Raw genomic sequence first — 21,694 nt, 5'->3', positions numbered from 1 at the left:
ATTATTCTCCACTTAGTACTGTGGCTGTGTGCAGTAGGTTGTAGGACTGAAGGACAAGGTCGGGGGACTGAGAAACGTGTAGAGGTCTAGGGAGGATGGATATATCCTAATGGAAGTTTTGCAGTGGGTGCGGAGTTCCCTGCATCATGTACTCGCTGGGCAAAGGCATGTTCTCTGCTGAAGGTCAGGCCAAATTTCCCTAATGGACCTTCCTGACTTTTAAGTTGTAGTGAGAAAGGCCAGGCTCCAGGAAAAGGTGCATTTGAAAAAGAAAATCAACAAAAGACGGGTGTGTAATGACAAGGGCACTCTTGTGCTGTAGTGTTGTGCAAAAGGAGATCTGAGACCAAGGACACAATTTCACCAGCAGCAGCAGCTGTGATTTAAGACTTAGCTGCCTCCACGCTGAACCCCAGCCCTGAGAAAGTCAGCTCCAGCCCATGGGCTCCTCCATCACTTAAACTCATTTTACACACTTTTATTTTGTGACTATTGAGTTGGTAAGCCTCATCACGGCCATGTGATTCAGCCCGTACTATAGATCGGGGGCTGTAGCTCCCCCATCAACTCCCCATCCCACTGCAGCTGAAGCCTCTCTTGCTAATATTAGCATGTGAACGTTTCGGAACGTGTTGCGCACCAGTGTGTTTTGCCTTCATCCCCACCCTCCTCTGCCGACGTCCTCCATTCCTGTGTTTGTGTGCAGTGGCTGTGTGTACGCAGAAACCTACTGCAGATACAAAAGCCCTTTCGTTGCAGCAGGAGCCATTAGCCAGATTTTGCTGTAGGTCAGTAGAGATAAGTAAAACCAATAGCTTTTCTTCAGCAAGCCCACATTTATAGGTAGAAATGATATCTCTTATAACACAATATAAAGATGTAAGATCAGATCTGCAGGATCTGAACATGTCTGAAAATTTGCCTTTTTTCCCCCCTAAAATATATTACCTGTTACTACAGAAATTGCCCTTAGACCATGAAGCTGCAGCATTGCTAGCACCGCATGGCTCCTTCACTCGGTGCCTGATCCTATCTCTGTGGAACTGTTCTCTCCAGCAAATGTAATGTTCAAGTGTTTTGTGAGTCATTTGATTTTAATCGGGTCTGCTCATCAGTCACAGACCTGCGGGTCACTGGCTGGGAGAGACTGTGCCAGCCAAATCCCATGTCCTCCCCTTTATCACAGGAGCACTTGATAATCAATCCAAATCGTGTGGCAGAGGGTTTTGATGTAGGAAATGAAACGCGCGCTGATTTATCAGTGGTCTGGGAGCAACTTCTGCTGCTGTTACATATTAGGCAGGCAAAAGGCACCCTGGGCAAGCCAACGATGGCAGGATTTGGCCTTTATTTAGTAAATTTACTCACTGATGCTGGTTAAGAGCTATTCATGCAATATATGAATATGAGGCTGATTGCAGAAACCGAGGTGATGGCGGAGTGGGACAAGTGTTGCTGTGCTTGCAGTGCTGACTGCCTGCGGCTGGCTGGGGGAATTCGTGTTCCCTGTCCCCTCGCAGGCGGCTCTGCCTGCTCGCTTCGGTGCTCAGGGGCACTGTGGGGCTCTCCCCTTTGCTGGACCTTCTCGAACACCCTGAGGTCTTGCTCGTAGCTGGGGAGTCCTAATGGTGATGTGGTTATTGGCAGTTAAACTGCATCCAAAATAATTTCCCAGCCTTTATGGGTGAGCGTTGTTGACATCTGTGCTGAGCACAGTTCCCCACTGCACACAGAGAGGTGTTAGGGAGGGAGCAAATTTTTATGGAAGGGATCTGGGGTTATAATCATCTTTTTGGTCGTGGTGCAACCTCATAAATGACTGCCATAGCAGAGGGGGTGGTGCAGTCAAAAGCAAAAGGCACTTTGGGCCACAGCTTTACTTTCCCCTGTCAGCTTGATTTCCTGTAGGAAAGGGCTAATGTGACCACATACGTGTGTGTTTATGCACCCCACTTCATCCCCAAAGATATTTGACCCCATGGGCCACTTTTGCCAGATTTGACAAGGGGTGAGATGACCAAGAGAAGCTGTTCTCAGTTCTGGGAAGAGAGGAGACACAACAGGGAAGAGATCCCAAAAGGAGGGGATGCTGCAGCGCAAGCTGACTCTATCAGGCATCAGGGAAGGAGCGTGCCTAGTTGTCACCACCGTGGGAGAAGCTTCAGTCAGATCTTGCAATCAACCATGGGGACAAGTGTGTCATGTATTTCTCTCTGGTGCAGGGGCTGCAGGGGTTTGGTATATAAAATCACTAGGTCACAGGAGTTGCATTTGATGGATTTAGCAAGGCTGTGTATGGCAATATGGGAGTTGAAAGCCAGGTAGGATTGGCATGGAATTGCCTACTACGCTGAGTCAAGGGCAAGTTGAGACTGATAACAATAAAGCAGGGATGCAACCAATGCCTCTTTTATTGCTTCATATCCTCATTTTAATGGGAAGGCTGTAATTAAGGGAATTTAGCTCCAAGCTGTGACCTCACTGGTTGATAGTCACATCAGATGTTTCTGTAAAAATAACTCATCAGAAATCAGGGAGTCTTCCTTAGCAGCTTGTCCTCTAACAATGCAGTTCCTCCTGAAATACTGGTTTCCAGGCCAAAAAACTTGACTGGAATCCGGGGGGCAGAGCAAGACAGCTTTGCAAGCAAATAACCTCTTTAGCAACATCAAAAGGCTTTTCTTTCCTCTGCTCTTCTCTGCTCATCTCTTCTGGTCTGGAAAAAAATATGGAAAAATACTGGGTATCAATTGTCCTGTGTTACAAATAATGGTGGAAGTATCCTGCTAACAGGTGATGGAAACTTTTGCCCTTGGATGTCTGCTAGGCACAGTTTCTGTGGAAACTTTCAGAACAGGGTTGCAACATTCTGCTATGGCTTTGTATAGTTTGAGGGCTCCAAGGAGCTGTTTGCTGCTTCAAAGAGAGGGTAAATCCTTCTCTTTCTGACAATGACCTGATTGTGTAGGGGTTAAGGGAATTGCCTGGTGTTCAGATGATTGCAGCACTACATGAAAGGATGCTCAAAGCTTGAAAGACTGGACTGTGTTGAGCAGACAGCTTTTAATTCAGCCTGTCTCACGGTAACCGTGTCTGCAGTGGCTGAGGCTGTCATTTCGTGCTACAAGAGTTCAGACACCACCACCAACATGGAGCATTCCCAAGCCCATCACGCCCATGGTGGGTTCCCACCCTTGTACTGCTCTCCTTGTGCCAGTGCACATACCTGTGGGTCTGTGCTGTGGAGCAGCTGAGTGATCCAGGGTCATTAGGCCATAAAACACACCCCAACTTGTTTCTCCCAGGGTTGTTAAATTTTTTATCCGGATCAGTTCAGTGACCCAGGTCACTGTGGCCCCATAAACCGTGTATGTTGGCAGAACGGGAGTGGTGGGTTGGTGATGGATAGGAAGTGGATATGTTCAGCTGGCATCGGAGGCCTTAAGGCATCAGAGCAGCAGTGGGTGCCGTGAGGTGAAGTGACATGTAATCAGCAGATCATTTGTTTGCAGACCTCTTATCTGCCAGGTGTTTGCATCAGAACTCTAAATCAAGCAAAACTAGATGTGAAAGGCAATCCTGGCTTGCAGAAGGGGTCACAGAAACGGTCATTTTGTTATGCTTTTGAAAGAATAAAACAATCATTAATGAACTTTTCTTCACATTGGTGAAGTGCCTTTAATCTGAAGATGTTAACATGTTTAGAAACATTAGGAAGAAGAAAGATGTGGGCCTGTATCTTTGATGCTGGTCCCTTAGGGTTGGTTGTCCAAAATTCAGAGTCTTGGACCCTGATACTCAAAGCAAGTATTGCTTCTGGCTCCAGGTGAGACCATGCAGCCTGTGAGCCCTCGGCACTTCTTAGGGCTGGTGTTAGTACTGGGATGTCCACGAGACAGCAGCTAAAATGAGTTTAAAAAAAAAAAGAAGAAAAAAAGAAATCTTGATGGAGGAAAGGATGAAAACCAAACAACCTGCCTAGTATCAGTGGCTGAGTCAGGAAGAAAGTCCTGCTCTCCTCTCTGCCATTCTGTGTTGCAGAACCATGTTGAAATCAGTAAACATTGGGCAACTTTCAACCATCGGGCAAACAGTCCTCCGCAGCAGTATGTTACACACAAAGCTGCAGGCACATCACGTGTCCCATGACTTAAAGCACATCGGAAAGATCAACAGAGCTGCTGGGTCATGGTGTAAAGTTCACTTCCAATTTTATGCAAAGAATCATTGCATTTTTATTCCTCTTAAGCTAGGAAGCTGTTCCCATGAGGAAACCTTGGGAAGAAGCTATGAAAGGGAACATCAGTTACAGTATTTTGTCTAGAGCTGAAGTATAGGTGCTCCCACTCCCATAGATCCACATTGGTTGTTTCACCCTAATTCCTCAGCTCCCAGAAGGTCTTTTCCCCTAGGTTCCCACTGCTCCTTCTGCAGTCAACAACCACTGCTGCTCCTCCGATTATTTTAACACAAACCTAAGAATGGTTTCAAATGGAAATTTGGAAAAAAATAGCAAGCAGAGTCTCCTAGAATAAAAAGGCCCCTGTTGAGTTGACAAGGCTGTGGTAATGAGAGGAAATTAGCTCCTCAGTTTAGCTTTGTTTTGAGTAGGGCCTGTCAAATTCTATTAAAAATAATGATATAATTTTCCCTCCCCCAGCCCTCTTATACAAGTTTTCAAATGAAAATTTCTTGTGGAAGGATGTTTTTCTCAAAAATAATGAACTTTTTGATAAGAAAATTCATTTGTTTTGGTGTTGGCCACAAAGCTTCGTTTTTTTGCTTTGGTGTTTTTATCAACAAAACACTGCCATTATTCCTCTTAGCTTCTTCTTTGTGCCAGGTGCAATCAGAGGCTTTCACCAAATAACAGTTACCACAATGATGATGACACCACAAGGTAAAGTCTGCCCATTTCATGAATGAGCCCAATTTTTATTTCTCTTCATCACAAAAGTCATCCCACATTTGTTGTACACACTGTTGGTTGCTGTGTTACGGGACATATCACCATGTACCAGATGCTTTACTCTTGCAGAAGCATTTCTAATAGAGATGGAAGCTTCTGTTAGCTGAATTTTAGAACAACAGCAAAAAATAATAATACAAAACCAAAATATCATCTTCAGCTGCATAGCAAATATGGATCAAAAATTTAACACTGTATCAGATCACGAGCGTAAATATACCTCACCATAAATAAAATTCATTGTACAAAATAACTCAAGCAGCTTTTCATACAAATATGGTACATTTGACAAGAGTTTTTGAGAATATTTTCTTGGTTTTTTTACACCTTCAATTCTTTTTTCTTTTGTTCTCAAACACACATGAACCTACTGGACTGGAGTAATGCAGGAGAAAAAGGACTAACATGTTGTTCAATGCTAATAAGTGCTGTCAGAGTTTAAAAGGAAAACCATTGAAGTGCTGAGCTTGAACTAGTTTGCTTCCCCTTTCTATTGTATCATTGAAAGTCAAGTGTAGCATCATCCAAGAAAGGCATGTGCACTGCCAATAGTCACATTTTATAATGTCAAAGCTGGAGGGAACATTAAAATAACCTAGTCTGACTTCATTCATGACACAGGTCATCCTTTCTCCCCCCTGTAATTCCTGTATTGAGCCAACAACTTGTCTTTGAAGTAGACATTCCAAGTGGTGGCTGGTAAATCCTGGGGAGTTTGCAGACTACTTCAGAGTAAGCAGGAAAATGTAGGTAAAAAAACAAGCCCATAGTCAGTGGACTTAAAGTATCCAGACAGGTGTCCACATTTCCCTAGGAAAAAAATTAGGGGTCTGCAGATTGTAAAAGGCTGAAAACTATAGGATTAGAGCATATCTGCAAGGAAGACACCCAAACTTAGCAGAAAGTCTGCAAGTGTGGAGAATATGCCCAACCCCATGGCAATCTGTTACTATTTAGCCCTAGGGTTACAAATTTGCTCCCTATTTCCATTAACAATTATGACATTAAAAAAAAGGCTAGGAGGAAAAAAATACCATTTTCATGGAGTTCTTTAAAGACATAAGCCTGGACCTCTTTCTCATACACAGTCAAGGAGGGTTAGAGAACTGAAGCTAAAGACTATTTGGATCCTTTAGATAATAAAAGGACAATAACATCAAATCTCAGAAATGAAGACCGTAAGATTATTCCTAGCTGATATCTCATACTACTTGAGCAACAAGGCAAAACATCTGCATACACTCTACAGTCAAAAACACTTTACATTTTCTTCATGCACTTTGGACATTTCGCTCAAAACATTTAATCCCTCAGAATCTTACGGGATTTTACTTTTTTGCCAGCAAATCTGAGGGCAAGAAATAGATTTTATCTACCTGTTCTTTCAAGTACATGCAACTGTGTTTTGCAGGGTTTCAGATAATTATTATGGCAAAACTACAGCAAAAGACTTCAAAGTGATATTCATGTTTAGGTAAAATATCTCATGACTCACTCCAGACCTAAACAGATGAAAACAGGCATTTAAATTCACCTTACTATATCCTATTTTGTCTAGGTAGCTGTGACTGGGCCGTGTGGTACAGTTCATCCTTTTGTATTAACTTCTTGCTCATGCTGGTTTCTGAGAAGACTCCAACATCCCATAACATGTCAGACGCAATAGGACATTTAATTTGTGCTGTGCCCAGAGGTGGCTCTGAGAGCCAGACAGGGACTTGTGCCACCTTTTCAGCAACACTTTCATACCAAAATAACAAGCACTTACTATTTAGGTCAGGAAAAAATAGGATCTTGGCTGGATCTATCTTCCTCGTATCTTGTTTTCCTCAAAAAATAAAGTGCTTGATTCTCCTCTTCCTTTTAAAAATATATATCTGTAGATACCCTCACTCCAGTAGTGTAGAAGTGCTGGAATATGATGGAAAACCAGAACTGACATCCTTAGTGGAAGAGTAAATAGAGAGCAAGAGCCCTGCAGTGTCATCGAGTCCCAGATGCTCTTCTCCTGCTCCTCCTCCCGACATGGAGGAAACAACTCGCCTTGCTGGGCTGGGTCCTTCCCTGCCACTCACAGATTTCAGCCAGACTTCATGAGATTTCATTTTACTTTCAGATTACTGTGCTGCACAATTTCCTCCCTGCAGTTTAAACATCTGCTTGGTAAGTGAAGGAAACTCAAGGTGTGAAAGTGTCCAGCACTCTTCACGTGTGGGGTACGTATTGATTATCAAGGGAGTAGGTGGTGAGCGTCTGGGAGAACAAATTAATCCCACCCAGCAAGATCTCCTCTTGCTAATAGTAGTTTGCTGGCTGTTGTTTCCTAAGACAAAATACTCCAGCTGGGACATTTCTACTAATTAATTATATGTTCCCTCTGAGAGAATAAATGCCCAGGCTCTGCCTTTTTAACATCTGTAATAGCATGCAGTTTACAAGGCATGATGAAATGCATGAAAGGAATATATATTATCACATCTGTATACTGTAACAGCAATTATCTGCTGTGACCTGGCTAAAGCTGAGAAATCAAAATATTGCCAGTGGTGAGGCTAGCATCATTGTCTCTTGGAGCATGTGGTTTGATCTCCTTTAACTTCAAGCACAAGCTTTTGTATCACTTCAATGACACTACTGAGGGGATGCAGGGAAGACCATGAGTTATTAAATCCTTCTTGAAGTTCCTACTGAATTTGTTCTCAATATCCAGGGATCTTAGATTAGCTGAGTTGGAAAAGGAAACAGACTCCAGTGTTCCCTCTGAATGCCTTTAAACCTGGAAAATTCTGGGTACTTTTTAATGCTTATCCTGTATTTCACCTCTTCTAAACAATCACATCATTTCTGAGTGATGGGAAGTTTCCTAAGCCCTGCTCATAGTCATCATTCTCTGAAGAAAGATATTTGGTTGCTGTGCCACTAGGAATTTGTCTAAAAGAAGGGAAAATAGCATCCCAGAACATACACAAATTACACACCCCAGCTCTCATCCTTGGCCGAAGATCAAAGATCACATATGTTCGAGGTACCTACACCTGCTTCCTGTCAGGACCAGTGATTATTTCCACCCAAATTAATATGTTCAGGAGCACATTCACATGAATGCCGCCTCTTCTGTAGTCCGTAAGAAATCTTGTTTTGTCCATGGAAGATGTGTCTTCGGGGGAGAACCCTTTGCATTAAAATAAGTGGATGTCGCATAGCAGGGAAAAAAACAGGCCATTTTCTCTTTCCCCAGCTCTCTGAAGTGCTGAGGAGTTATTTGGCGACTACATCATTGCTATTCTGAAACCCAGGTGCCAAAGCTCCCTTTAACAGATGCTAGAAAGGCCAACAATGCGGCAGGGAGCACGAAGCTAGCCCCAGCCTGGGGCATGCAGCCATCCAAGACCAGCCCGGCACGGCTCCTCTGCGCCCATCACTTGATCCTTGGGGTGCTGCCATAGGTGACATCCTGCCTTCATTCCTTCTTTCCCCCCAAAGAGTGAATCAGAGGCTTGTCTTCAGACCCTCCTGCTCCATGGCTGGTGGCACATGTCATTGGGGGGTGTTGATTTGCCCCATTGCTTCTGCAGTGGGAGTGGGCTCCCGGTGCTGCGGAAGCATGGAGCTCTTCCATCAGGACCCCCACGTTTAGGGCTGCAATATGGCTTCAGAGTGATGTGTTCGACTGGATGAATCACAGGGAAAAACTGGACCACTTCATGGAAGAAAAGCACATTTCGCCCGCCTGCCCCCACCCACCCCCAAGTCTGAAAGCTACAAGTAAAACCAATCACAGGGATGGTACAGAAGAACATGCACTCAAACAGGGCCGGATGGGAAGATGCATCCTCGTGTGTAGTAGGCATACCCAGTCTTACTTTGTTGCCAGGTCTCATGCCGTCGAGTTTACCCCTCCCAGCTGTTCTGGGTTCAGTCCCTTCTCCCTTCCTAACCCGTGCGGGGTCAGTGTCCACACTAGCAGGTGGTGGCCAGCGACTGGTGGATTGGGGGCTGGAAGCAGCGCACGTGCTCCACCGTGGAACTGTCTGTTTCCACTGACTTCATGTACTTGTTCAGAATGGCAAAAATCTCGTTGTTCAGGATCTGATACTTCCTGATCCTGTCGGCCATCTTCTTCAAGGGCTGGAGGGATGGTGAGGGAGAAAAACAGTAGGTGAAGAGAGTCTTAGGTCATCTGACCAGCTAGAAAGTACCAGTACCTCTGCCCTGCTGCTGGAAACCTCTGCTAAAACAAAGCAGCTATAACACGTATTACAGTTCCACTTAGCACCTCCCAGGGACCGGTGACTCACTTCATTATAGGATTTGATGACTCAAGACAGAGCATTAACAAGGTCAGTGAGTGGTCCTAAGTTAACCGTTCTAAAGTCTAGACTCCCAGCTGCTTATTGATAAAGCCACTGAGATCACAGGATGGTTGCTGGAAATACCAGCTTCTCAGCTCCAGCTTCCCAACCCGAGGAAGAAGGGAAAAGCTTTGGGAGAAAAAAAAGATTTGATTGTCAAGCCAATTAAAACCTTGGCCTCTCTGCTGAGATTGCAGATGGAAATCTCACAGCGAGTGTGTCCAGCTTGAATAAGGTTAACACTGGGCAAGGCTGTAATTTATGAGTTTGGACAAAGCAGGATAGAAAACAGAGAGAAGTGTGCTGGTTCAGGTCCTTTGGGACCTCACCCTTCAACTTACCACATTTTTTATGATTTCATCCTTCCCGTCCTGCCTCTGCACCTTCAGCAGGTGGTAGCAGAAGTCAAAGAGGTCAAAGCGCCGTTGCTGTCCAAGGAGAACAATGATAGAGCAACCTGCCCAGTTCAGACCATCTCCAAAGCACTGCCTGGAAGGAGGACAGGGTGATGGGGTGGGGAGAGATGACAAGATAGAGTTAGGTAAGAGAATTCCTACCATGGCACCAGGAATTTTCCTTGGTGAATTCCCAGGGAAATCAGATTCAGTCCTACTCCTAGAAAGTGGGTACACACCTAGAGAAAATGAACTCAGAAGGAGACACACAGAATTACACCAGGGCCAGGCTGTGCAGGGTGCATCACAGGGTAAAATGGATGAGGACCTAGCCTCTGACTTGGGTTGTTGGCCCATCCACCCACGTCCTTCTGCATGTCACCTTGGGCATGTCCCTTTACATTGCTCTTTTCCCTAGCTGTTCAGATAGAAAGCTCTCTGGGCATCTCTTTATGTCCATGCAAACAAACTCCTTTCTTCAAGGACCCACGTTCCCCCTCCACCCCTGCACTGGCTGAGGCTATCGCTGCAGCTGAGGACATCCTGGGGGCTTGCTGGCCCCGCTAGCTCATGAGCAGCACTAACGGCAGAGCTGGCTGACGGACACTTACTCTGCAGTGAACTCGTTGGTGCCCACAGGGATGCAGTACACAAACTGCATGGCACTCCAGAGCCGGTGAAACTCCACACACTCGTCCACATGCATGACCCCGTTTGTCGGGGGTGGCCCACGCCAGATCGGGTCCTGCAGGTAGCTCCTAATTCGCGTCAGGATCACCTCGAACATGGACAGCCCGCAGCATAACCGCTCCTTGGTCAGCAAGTCACCCTCCCGGGCGATGGCTATTTGCTGAGGAGGAGGACAACCAAAGAAACAGAAGTGACGATGTAATACAGACGGACCCTCTCGCTGGACTTAACGCTTCCCAGTCTCCTTGGCTCTTTCAAAGTTAACACACATTCCATGCAAGGTCCAACCTTACCTCTGATGGCTGCTCCTATGGTACTCCCCACCAGAGAATACTCATCCCTCAAATGGAAGAAGACTTAATATTGTGCTCAATTATATTTCACCAACCTAAGTACCTTTTGAAATAACTACGTACGTCAGAAAACAAAAGTTGAAGGCAAAGCTCTGATCAGAAATACTGATCCTTAATTCTGCTAGCATGCTGTTCTATTAGTGCTGCTTAGTGTTGCTGGGTTTAATTTCATGATTTCTGCAGATTATGAAAATAAAACAGGAGAGAACAGGGACATTTTGCTTCCCAGGATATTGCCATCATCTCTTTAAAATGTAGATAGTCCATGGCTTTCTTGATTTCTTTTGCAGTTAGGGTTAAAAAGCTCTGAGGACGATGAGAAGCCACCGGAACCTTAATACTGGAAAACCTGTGGTTTATAAGAAAGTCAAATAATATTTTTTTCCAGATGTGGAAGCTTTACACGTGTGGAGAATTTCTGTGACATCCACACTCAGATTTACATATACAAATCTGGAATGGCTCCATTGGATGGAGTTCATTTGGCTTTTACACTAGAGGAAAATTAAAAGCATTTCAGCCCCATTGCTCCCCCAGAGGAAAAAAATGTGCATTTTAAAATAAGCAAGCAGGACCTCCCCCCAGCATGGGAGCACTGACCCCACTGAGCTGACTGAGTGGGGCTGGGGTACAAGCATGGAGTTTGCTCGCTGCCTTGATATCCTCTTAGCTGCCCCATTTCTTGCCATTTCCAGCGGCATTACTGACTTCTCTTTGCAGCGCTGCCAAAAATAACACGGGAAATGGGAGCTGAGTGCTGTTAGAGTCAAGCCTGTGGCTGTGGGAGGCTCTGGCTCTGCTGTGCTCACCCCGGTAGATGAGCGGCTGCCACAGTGCCCTGGCCCCACAGGCAGAGCCTTTTACCCCTCTCACCACTTTGGCAGAGGCATGCAGAGCAAGCGTGACATTTACCGACCCCCTGCCTACGCCAGAGGACTTCCTGAAGCTTTAAATAGTTTTTAAGCATTTGCTCCATTTCCAGCTGTCCCTGTAATGCCTATAAAAACATCATCCTGATCAGAATCACGATGGGGGCTCAGAGCATCTGGTACAACGGGCAGGCACGTGTCCTGGCCAGACATTAAGAACATGAATTATGCTCGGTTTACTTGGGTCGTCTTTATTTCACTTTAAAAAAAAAAAAATTAATGTGCCTGCACATCCCCTTTCCTGACTCTTAGTTTATGCTGGCAGTAACCTAAAGCATTTTTAGTTTGGTGGCTATTGAAATTAGAAGCGTTACAATTCCTGCTTGTGCCACAATTTCAAGGACGTTCTGGGAACCTTGGATGAATTAATGTTCAACTAATAGCAAATATCAAGGGAAAGCTGTATTGCTGTGCAGAGTCTAGATTGGATCTGGGATCCCTAGATCTGTTAAATGCAGGAATGATATCACCGGTTTCGTGGCATGCACTTGCATATGTTTGCTTAGCAAGTAAAGATTTATTTTATCCAGCTTGTTTTATAGCTAAAGGCTGTACACTTTCTCTCTCCTCACCTGCTCCAGGCTCTTTTGGGTACAGATTAGCATCTGCACACACTAGTCTGTGATGGCAAAATGGGGATACAGTAGAAGTAAAGCCATTTCAAATATAAATTAGGTGTTAGCATTGCTATTTGCTAAGATATAGTGATAGAACAGGTGCTTTTGAGAACAACTAGTCCAATGATCTTAGTATACTGTTTCTGAAGAAATCTTAATCTAGAAAGGGATGCATCTGGCTCTCAAAGGATGTAGTGCCACTCAGTTGTACACATTCACAGACAGAATTTGGTTCTAAAATTCATCACTGTAAGACCAGTCTTTGATACAGGACTACTACCGTTGGGTAGATATCTAACATGGTGAAGGCAGATAGAGAGCTATTAGTCTTGTGGCCAGATCTGCCTCACAGTCTGGAGTCCCGCTGATTTCTAAGATCAGGAGAGGAAGGGTGCTCTCGAGATAAATTGTCAGAGGATGCCACTGTGCTGGCTCAACTGCCTTCAAAAGGAAAGGCTCCCATTACTTCCAGTGAAAAAATCAGACTGACCAAGCACTTTTGAAAATCTCTTACTAAATACCCCTATGATCAGCATTAAAAGGGAGAGGATTCCTTTAATGAACCACTTTGTCCCCCCTGGTTCTTTATGAATCACCTGTCAAACAGCTGCTTCTGGATTCCCAATGCAAAACAATTATTTACAACAATCACCGACAGTTTTTCTGCCATTGCACAAATCCAGTTGTGCCACACCTCTTTTACAGCTTCTTAACTGGCAAGCTTGCAAGAACCGTACCCAAAGCCTGCAAAGACTGACAGAGCCCCACTAACTACTGCAGTCTCTGGCTCAGCCCCTTCACAGCATGTAATTATATGAAATGCACAGGGCCACCTTTAGGGAGAGGCATCTAGCAGGCAACTTCTACTCAGATTCTGGATAACTGCTAAAAGGCACTTATGCGTTCTGCAGGAAAAAGTCCCGTATGGCCTGTGTCCAAAACTGCATTTCCAAAATGCATGTCCAAAACTGCGTAAGGAGCAAGCTTAGAAGCTACGGAGGCACCTACAGAAAGTGACTCTTGTGTTCATTTACATCTGAGCTCAAAAAAGGTCTGGTACTCAACTGTACCCATGTGATGAATATGGGAACAGTTTACAGAAAAATTAATTTTTAGCGGGACATGAAATACCTTTTGTTTTCATTACCATCGTAACTATGGCAGGGATAAGCAACGAGTGGACTCTAATAGCAGATTTCAATGATGATTTTGCATGGAAAGAAGGAGAGATAGAAAGACCAACACAAAGACACAAAAACACAGAGGTGAATTCTTTTTCTCGAGTGTCTCCTTTAAAAGGAAGTCAATGGGAAGTGAGAGAAGTGTCTACAAAGTAAGACAAAGCCCTCAGTTATCCAGCCAATTTCTTTGTTTCATACGATTTTCAATGAAGCAAAGTTCAAAATGTCCTTGATTCATCAGAAAAACAAGAAAAAAAAAATCAACAACTTTCTGCCTGCCATAGATCTGTCACCTCACACAATGGAGTGTTCATTCCATTCCCTTAGCAATACATTACAGGAAAAGGGTGTTGATTCATTTAATACTTTGAATCATTTTTATCCCATCAACCCCACTAAGTAGGCAGTGGAAGTTTGGCTATTGGTATCAACGGAGCTCAAATTTTGTCCATTACATTGATCAATATATGGATATATTTTTATCAGTACTCAGTTTCTGCACAAGAGATCTTTTCCAAGCTGAGACCCATCTCAAGAAGACACTTAAATGGAGCCATAATTTTAAGCATGTGCTGAAGCTCTAAGCATGTGCTAGGAGGGAAACCATTCTCAGATGTATTCCTTGACAGGGATGAGCTTAAAAATGGACCACACTGCAGCCCTAAAATGGGATCCCCAAAAGTGATGGCAATTGATTAAGTCAGGGACAGCCCTGAAGTGTTTCCCCTCAAACCACCCCAGCAATTCTCCATCTTTTTAAAATGGAAAAGAAGAGTTTTTCAGAGTTGTTCTTATTCAGAGCTGGCTTCTAGCACGCTTGCCTTACAGCTCCCCGCCAGCTCTCCAGACCGGAGGCAGCAACACACCATCTCTGGACGCGATCACAAATTTCCCTTCAAAGTGTCTGCTAGGGCAAGGATTCTGATTTTCTTGTCAGATTGATGTATTTTTTGGGGAGGGAAAAAAAAAAAGGATCACTTTCCCAAGGCCAAACAGGCCATCTGGGGTCTGCTATGAATTTTCAACAGCCATCCCTTTCAATGAAATCCTTACCTGCGGAGTGCCCAGCCTCTCTATTAAGGGAACCAGGTGAAGTGGGGCATACTTGGCTTCGAGACGCTTCATGCGCACCTCCAAGCGTTCTCCTTCTGTCAAGCGAGCAGCAAACAGTGAAATGAGAGGAGGAAGTGGAGACCCGCAATTTCCGCCGAGTTTGCTCAGAGCTGCCCCCCAGCAACCATCCAACGAGACTTTGGATCAGTGAGCCAAACCGACAGCAAATGAGGGAACCAGTGATGCAGAGAAGGGAGGGATGTGCGATTGCAGTCTCAGCAGCAGCTTAATCACACAAGTCCAAAAGCATGTCCCTGTTACTGATCACTCCTGTTGAGATGGACATTTCATGCTGTCATCCTCCACAGAGGCTGTGAAATGGCTTTAAAACCTTAAGGGAACCCCCAAACTGACTAAGGTTTCAGTCTGTAACTAGGCTACAGAAAATGCACCCTTGGCATTTGTTTCCACCTGACTTTTGGCTGTATCCACTTATCTATTGCGAGGGGGAAGCAGGGCCAGAACTAATTGTCAGCAGAAATGGGAGAGAAACAGCTTCTGGGCAGAGACCTCTGAGTCTGTCCACTGCTTCCCTCTCAGCTTCTTACCTTTGATGTAGACCCTGGGCAAAATATTTTGGAAGGGAGCAGCATGCAGCAAATCACAAACTTCTTCCTGGGACTGAGGCAGGAAGAAAGAAAGATAAAGTAAGTTAAAAAATACCTATAGGGGTTGAGTGTATGGCTCAGGGGCCTGGGCAACACTACAACAATTCATGTCTACAGCACCTATTCAAATCCAACCCAGTTCAGTAGTAACTCCAATGGATTGAACCTAAATGAACTAAAACTGGAAGAAATACCTCTCAACTTAAGCCAGGAAGTTTCCTTAACTCAAATAAGTTACCTCCTGCCTGTACAAGGCCAGAGCTTTATATTTATTTTCTGTTCCACTTACTAGCACTGCAAGTAAGAGGGGATAAAGAACATGGAGGTTTCAGTTTCATCTTACCCCGATGACTTCCTGCTGTTTATTTTTACAGAGAGTGCCCAGGTGGAAATTACCCTTTGGCTTAGTTATTTTAGGATGTGTACATGTAAAATATAGTGATGCATGGCTGTATTGCAAATAGGTACATAATATGTTGGTCTGAAATTATTTGGTTGTTCGTATGGTGTTCTTGGCCAGGGCTATCAGACCAGAATCCCAGTGGTGTAGGCACCAGGGAAAGTAATACAGAAGTCCAGAGAGGAATAACATCATGAGATGCCACCTGAGAGAATGCATGCCGATGCACTTGAGAAAAAATAATCCCAAACACAGATGCACAAGGAGGAGAAACCTAGAAATAGGCAGGTGGAGACTGAGGAGCGATGGCTGACAATACATTGTATACGAGTCTGCAATGGGAAACAGCAGCAAGGAAACCAAAGCTGTTTAACACAGAGGCATTGCGTCACGACAAGGCATTAGTTTGCTCCTACCAAAGTCTAGTTCTAGGACATGCTTTCAGTTCTGAGCTTATTGTAGAGACTTAGACACACTCGAAAGCAGGTCATGACAGCGCAGCAAAAGATATTTGGGGTCCAGATGGAATGACTCGGCTGGGTCTGTTTGGGATGCACGGGTGGATACCCCACCTTCCAGCCAAGAGGGAGAGGACAGTGTAGCATGGAGCTGCAGGAGGCTGTACTGGCGCATGGATGCTGGGATGAGAGCGAGTTTGTGGGAGTGCAGTTTGTGACACAGTGCTGGAGGGACAGGAACAGTCCGGGGCCCCTCCATGGGCAGAGAGATGCTGACGCTAACAGAATGTGCCTGTCACCTTGGTTATTTTGTTTGCAAAACACTATTTGTTCCTAGATGAATGTTCTTTCACTGCTGTTTCCCTCTGATAAAGAGAGTATTTTCACCATTTGCAGCCTGCATTCACCTGATATCTGTCCCAAAATTAGTCATGTTATTAATAGATCTCTTCCCCAAGGCCCATTACCTGAGAGTAAGAATTGTGCTTAGAAATTTAGTCCAAAGTAACCCCTCATTCCTCAATTTAAACAATAAAAAGGGGGTCGAATGGAGCAGACTACGCATCTTCTCTAGAGCAGTCTCTGCCAGCAAATACCACCAGCCTTAGATCATTCTGACAGCTATGAAGATAACTGTACCGTAAAAGCAATTGCTCCTGCTGCATAAGAGCTCCATTAGAGGGAAAATATTGTTACGTGATGGCTCTACGCATCTGACGTCTTCCAGCAAGCGAGAACCAGTGCCCGCTGCATGCAAAATGGCTTTATAGTCTGAATATATTTCTGTGTGGAAAAACGGGATCAGAGAGGGAAAGACTTTGGCTGGCACGGAAAGTGGGCAGACATGGACTTTGGTGGGCAGCCTTCCTAAAGGGACCCCCAAATTCTCACCGTCTTCTTTTCTTTTCTTTATTTTCTGCTATTCTAAAATGCCAGTATACTGCTGATGTACAGCTCCTGGGACTGGAAGAACGTTTTTGCATTGAAATGAAGGATTTGTAAAAGAAACCACCATGTGTCCCTTAAGTGTCCATTTAAAGATGGGACGGAAAAGGCAAATGCAGTACATCCAGCATAAAATCCAACACTGAGAACAGCAGAAAGCAGTGACGAAGCCACAAAAGGAACAGAAACTGCCAGGATATAGTTGGCAACTCTGGTCATTCTATACGATCAAGCCAAGCTGCTAGGTGATACACATCTCTCTAGTTTTCTTAATCTTATCCAACTACTGCTCACTGAATGTGTTTGATACACCATATCAGGAACTAAAAGTCTCTATATCTGGGGTTAAAATGCAAAGGCAAGGGCAGAAATATTCATTTTGAGGACATGCAGAGATTTTCAGTTTTCCCTGTGCTCTGTGGTTGGATAAAACTTGGAATCTTTGAACTTCCTTCTGGTTTTGCTCTGAACAAAACTTTCTGGCTTTGCTTGGAAATCCCATCTTATGCTAGGGAAGTCTTTCTGAAATATTTCTGGAAAAACTGAAACAACCCTGCCAAAACCATTATGACATGAAATATGCATTTTTAATGTAAAATTGTGTTATTGAACACTCCTCAGTTGGCTCTGGGCCAAACTGTGAGGTAAATTCATTACAAAGTAAATTTATTGTGTGAAAACCTAGAAGCTAAGAAGATGTGTGGCACTCAGACATAGCCTTTGCACCATACCAGAAAGGGCATCACATGAGCTGAGAGGCTGAGAGACTTGTGCACGTGTAAAAGACTTGTGCGGGGGGCAATACCAGCTAAGTTTTCAGTGAAAGTAAGTCATAGGAAATCTATCATCAGCTCTTCCGAGACTTCCTTCCTGTTGGATTGCTTTATCCTCATCACCATTAGAATCTATCAGGTTTTTTTCATTGCACTGGCACCCCAGAAGAGCAAAGGGCTCAAATCTACTTCTCACTGTACAAATATGTATATAAAAAAGCATTAATCCCTGCCCCAGAGAGCTTACAAGCTCCAGTTGGTTTTATTTCTGAGAAGGATGACCAAGGGTGTCATGGTTTAACCCCAGCTAGCAACTGAGCACCACACACCAACTCTATCCCAGCCGAAACCAGGACAGCCAGTTTGGGTTAGCTGTCCCGGCTGCGCCCCCTCCCAGCTTCTTGTGCATCTCCAGCCTTCTCAGTTGGTAGACCATGAGAAGGTAAGAAGTCCTTAATTTAGTGTGAGCACTACTTAGCAACAACTAAAACATCAGTGTGTTATCAACATTATTCTCATACTAAATCCAAAACACAGCACTATACCAGCTACTAGGAAGAAGATTAACTATCCCAGCCGAAACCAGGACAAAGGGGTAGCTTTGGGTCCAAGAATTAAATCTAGATCTTCCAGTATTCAGATTCTCCTTCAGCAATCCCAGATGTCAGTGACCAAGCGACAATGCACACCATCCCCATGGACATGCCCACAGACCCCAATAACATGGCCCCAGAGAGAGCCTGAGCACACGAGAAGCTGGAAAGTAACATTTCCCAAACTCTTCTGCTGGAGAACCCACTTCCACTTATACTCTTGAGCTGGCAATTTCAAGTACGCTCTGTTGGTGCAGGGGGTTTTGCCTTACCAAAGCCTGCTCGATAAGGAGGCAGAAGAGAATGGCATTGCCCACTTCTCTGAGGCTCTGGAACACATCGGTCTTCAGCTCTGCGTACTCAATTATGTCCTTCAGCTGATGGTGGAAAAACTCCAGGATTCCTTAAAAGTCAAGGAAGGACAGTCAGAAAAGCGAGAGCAGAATCACCCTCTGATAACCTGGATAAAAAGACAGTGCCTGATATTTCTTTAATCACAAATTGCAAGCTGTAACTGCTGAATGGATAGGCGGAGACTGGCACTGGGGAGAACTAGCGCACAGTGTCTTATCCTGCTTTCAGTAACCCTTGGGAAATAGGGAGTAATTCATATGAAGTCCTTGGATTTCCTAATCAGAGGAAAAAAGAGATTTAAGACTGTAATGGATGTCCTGGTGCTGGCTCATGTATACCAGGCAGAGTTTCCCCATCCAGCTCAATGGCAGACTGCAGTCATGCTGTAAAAAATCTTTGCATCAACTAAGTAGAGCTTTTGAAAAATATCAGTGAACCCACGATAACAAAAGCTTACAAAATCCTGACAACAAAACATAAACTACCAGAAGACATTCCCTTATCAGTCATCTGTGTGTTCAAAGGGAAATTTCCAACAGGAGATTTCCTGGAAAAGTTTCCTATACATGTTCCAGTGTCAACAGCAAAGAAGCTGAACGTCTCAACAAGCCTGGGCTGCATGCTGCACTGGCATGTCAGGTGCCAAACCTTGTTTAATTACTAGTGTGTGCCTGAGTAAATGCTGTACAAACACGTGGGCGAGCTCTTGCTCAAACCATTGTGCATCTTTCTGTAGCACCCACCTGGAGAGCCATATTCATGTCTTGGCAAGCGGCATATCTTGGGCATTACTTCAATCAGAGTCTTCACATACTGCAGGATGGTGCCTTGTAGCTGTTGGAGACAAAGGGAGGTTAAACTGGAATGATGGCTTCTCCTGGTGTTGGTTTTGAAAGAGGGCTGGTTGTGGATGGGTCCACATCTGACAGCACAGGATGAAACTTCAGCTGGAGTCCAAGAAGAACTTGCTTAATTTGGATTTCACCCAAATATAAAATTCAGCCCGAGTGCATGGAGTTGAGTGCTTTTACAGCTTCCTCCCAAATAATAAATCACAGCTGCATGGATTTTTCAACTTCAAAATACAGCTTGTTGTGTTTGCATTGTTTGCAGCTGAAATCCAAACAAGGCTCAGTCTGAGATCCAGCTGGACTTGTGCTCCTAAGCCAAAAAACATTTCACCAGAGCTGCTAAAGAAGTCATTCCCCAGCACAGGAAATGCTCCTTCCACCTGAGGAATGATCACTAGATACTCAAGAGTTTAAAAAAGAATTTACATGCATGTAGAACATGTTTCTGCAGATCTGATTTTCTGAACTAATATGGACAAGAACAAAGTATATTTCTTAGTTAAAAGCGCTTGCTGTCATTTGGAGTTATACACCTGCATCCTGTAGATACATTATACGGGATTATGCACTAAACACTATTTAGCCAAACATAAAATCTTTGTCTTTGTGCTGAATGCTGTCTGATCTCGCACACCAGCTACAGCATTTTCAACTAAGTGACATGAATTACATCTTCAGTAACTATGGTCCTTTACAGTAAAGAAACTGGATATATGCTTGAGATTTTCAGTTTTACATTGCTTTGTTAGACAAGTTAGAAATGATGTCATTGCAGTCAAAACAGAATTTAAATATTTATAATGAATGAAAATCATCTTTCCAGTAAAGCAAGGGTTTTAGTAGAAAAGCAAGACCTGAAAAATTATGCATTTTTGCACACTCCCTCCTCCCTTCTTAATGCTTGGTATTGTTAGCGCCCTTAGGGAGCAGATGGGATCACTTCCCTGCAGACATCACATTTCTCTTCTGAAAAAGAAGAGAGAACTAGAAAGCAGATAGGGATATTGGCAGACTGGCTTTTGAAAATCTGACAGAAATGGACAGTATGGCTTGAATAAGGACTCACCTATAGCAGGAATTTTCTTATAAAGACTCAAAAAGTTGGTTTCATCAGTTTCGCTGCCTGCTCTCTACCTTCCTGCAGCTCTCCAGGGGTATCAAAAGCAGTGAGACAGAGTGCACTTGTGCTATGGCTGAGCACGAGCACATGTCTTGGTCTCCCAGACTGCAGCACAGGCAGTGCTGAGGGACCGTGAGTGCCATGTCCCACCCGATCACTTCTTGATGGCTTTTAGCAAAGCAGCATACCAACTCCACCACCTGATGTAGGTGGCTGATCACAGTTAACACTTCAAGAGGGTGGAAACACTCCATCATCCCACGGGAATCAGTGGGATTCCTCAGCAACAGTGAAAAATCACACCATTAATACAAGTGTTTCAGTGTGGATCAAGGGACACGAAGGTGCCCAGATGTGAACACCCTGAACCCAAAGCCCAGGCTGACTGTCCAACCTACGCCTCTCAAGGCATCAAGGTTTCTCCATTGCCGGGGTTAGGCTCAGAATTACCAGGCTCTTGACGATCTTCAACAGCTCTTCCATGACCACTGCAATCCCTTGATAGCCAAGAAGCCTGCAGATCGTCTTGAAATGAGGTGGCCCCACAAAATTGCGGTAGGAGCTATAGATGTGACTGTAGGCAATGTTGAGAGGCTGAGAAATTAGAAGCACAATGACAGTTAGACAGGAGCATTTACCAGACCTGTAAGTAATTCTCTTATCACAGTATTATGTTCCATCACTTCAAATAATTTTTAAGATAGAGAAGGAGAAATAGTAATACCCATGAAAATTCCCATTTCTTCTATTTCTTGTGGCAAAGAGGAGATTGCTTTTCTTCCTACATAGTCAGACATATTCTAATCTCAACACACTGTCACGTCACAAGGTTTATTATCCTGCTATGTAGCAACACCACTTTCATTTCCAAGGTAATTCACTATCCCATACGTTCCCGATCAAGGATTTCAGTTCACTAGCCCTTTGCCTCTTCAAACCCAAATTCTTCTCTACCAAAACAAAAAGCTTTATATACAGGTAACCAGACATGTT

General features: G+C 44.3%; 1 protein-coding gene across 3 annotated transcripts in view; it reads right to left on the bottom strand.

Moving 5' to 3' along the window:
- Nucleotides 1-4,863: 4,863 nt before the first annotated feature.
- CYFIP2 (cytoplasmic FMR1 interacting protein 2) overlaps nucleotides 4,864-21,694 on the bottom strand; it is a 57,061-nt gene continuing 40,230 nt past the window's right edge. For all 3 annotated transcript variants that reach the window (XM_072872020.1, XM_072872021.1, XM_072872019.1), the window contains exons 24-31: nucleotides 21,152-21,295; nucleotides 19,474-19,564; nucleotides 18,649-18,779; nucleotides 15,148-15,220; nucleotides 14,540-14,634; nucleotides 10,328-10,566; nucleotides 9,663-9,810; nucleotides 4,864-9,097 (exon numbers count right to left, since the gene is read on the bottom strand). In XM_072872020.1, coding sequence (XP_072728121.1) covers nucleotides 8,930-9,097; nucleotides 9,663-9,810; nucleotides 10,328-10,566; nucleotides 14,540-14,634; nucleotides 15,148-15,220; nucleotides 18,649-18,779; nucleotides 19,474-19,564; nucleotides 21,152-21,295 — 1,089 coding nt within the window. In that variant the 3' untranslated portion in view covers nucleotides 4,864-8,929. The remainder of the gene's footprint in view (nucleotides 9,098-9,662; nucleotides 9,811-10,327; nucleotides 10,567-14,539; nucleotides 14,635-15,147; nucleotides 15,221-18,648; nucleotides 18,780-19,473; nucleotides 19,565-21,151; nucleotides 21,296-21,694) is intronic.

This window comes from Ciconia boyciana, chromosome 9 (genome assembly GCF_034638445.1).
Source record: "Ciconia boyciana chromosome 9, ASM3463844v1, whole genome shotgun sequence".
Classification (NCBI taxonomy): domain Eukaryota; kingdom Metazoa; phylum Chordata; class Aves; order Ciconiiformes; family Ciconiidae; genus Ciconia; species Ciconia boyciana.
The sequence above is the reverse complement of the archived record's forward strand: the minus strand, read 5'-3'. Positions and strand labels throughout refer to the sequence as shown.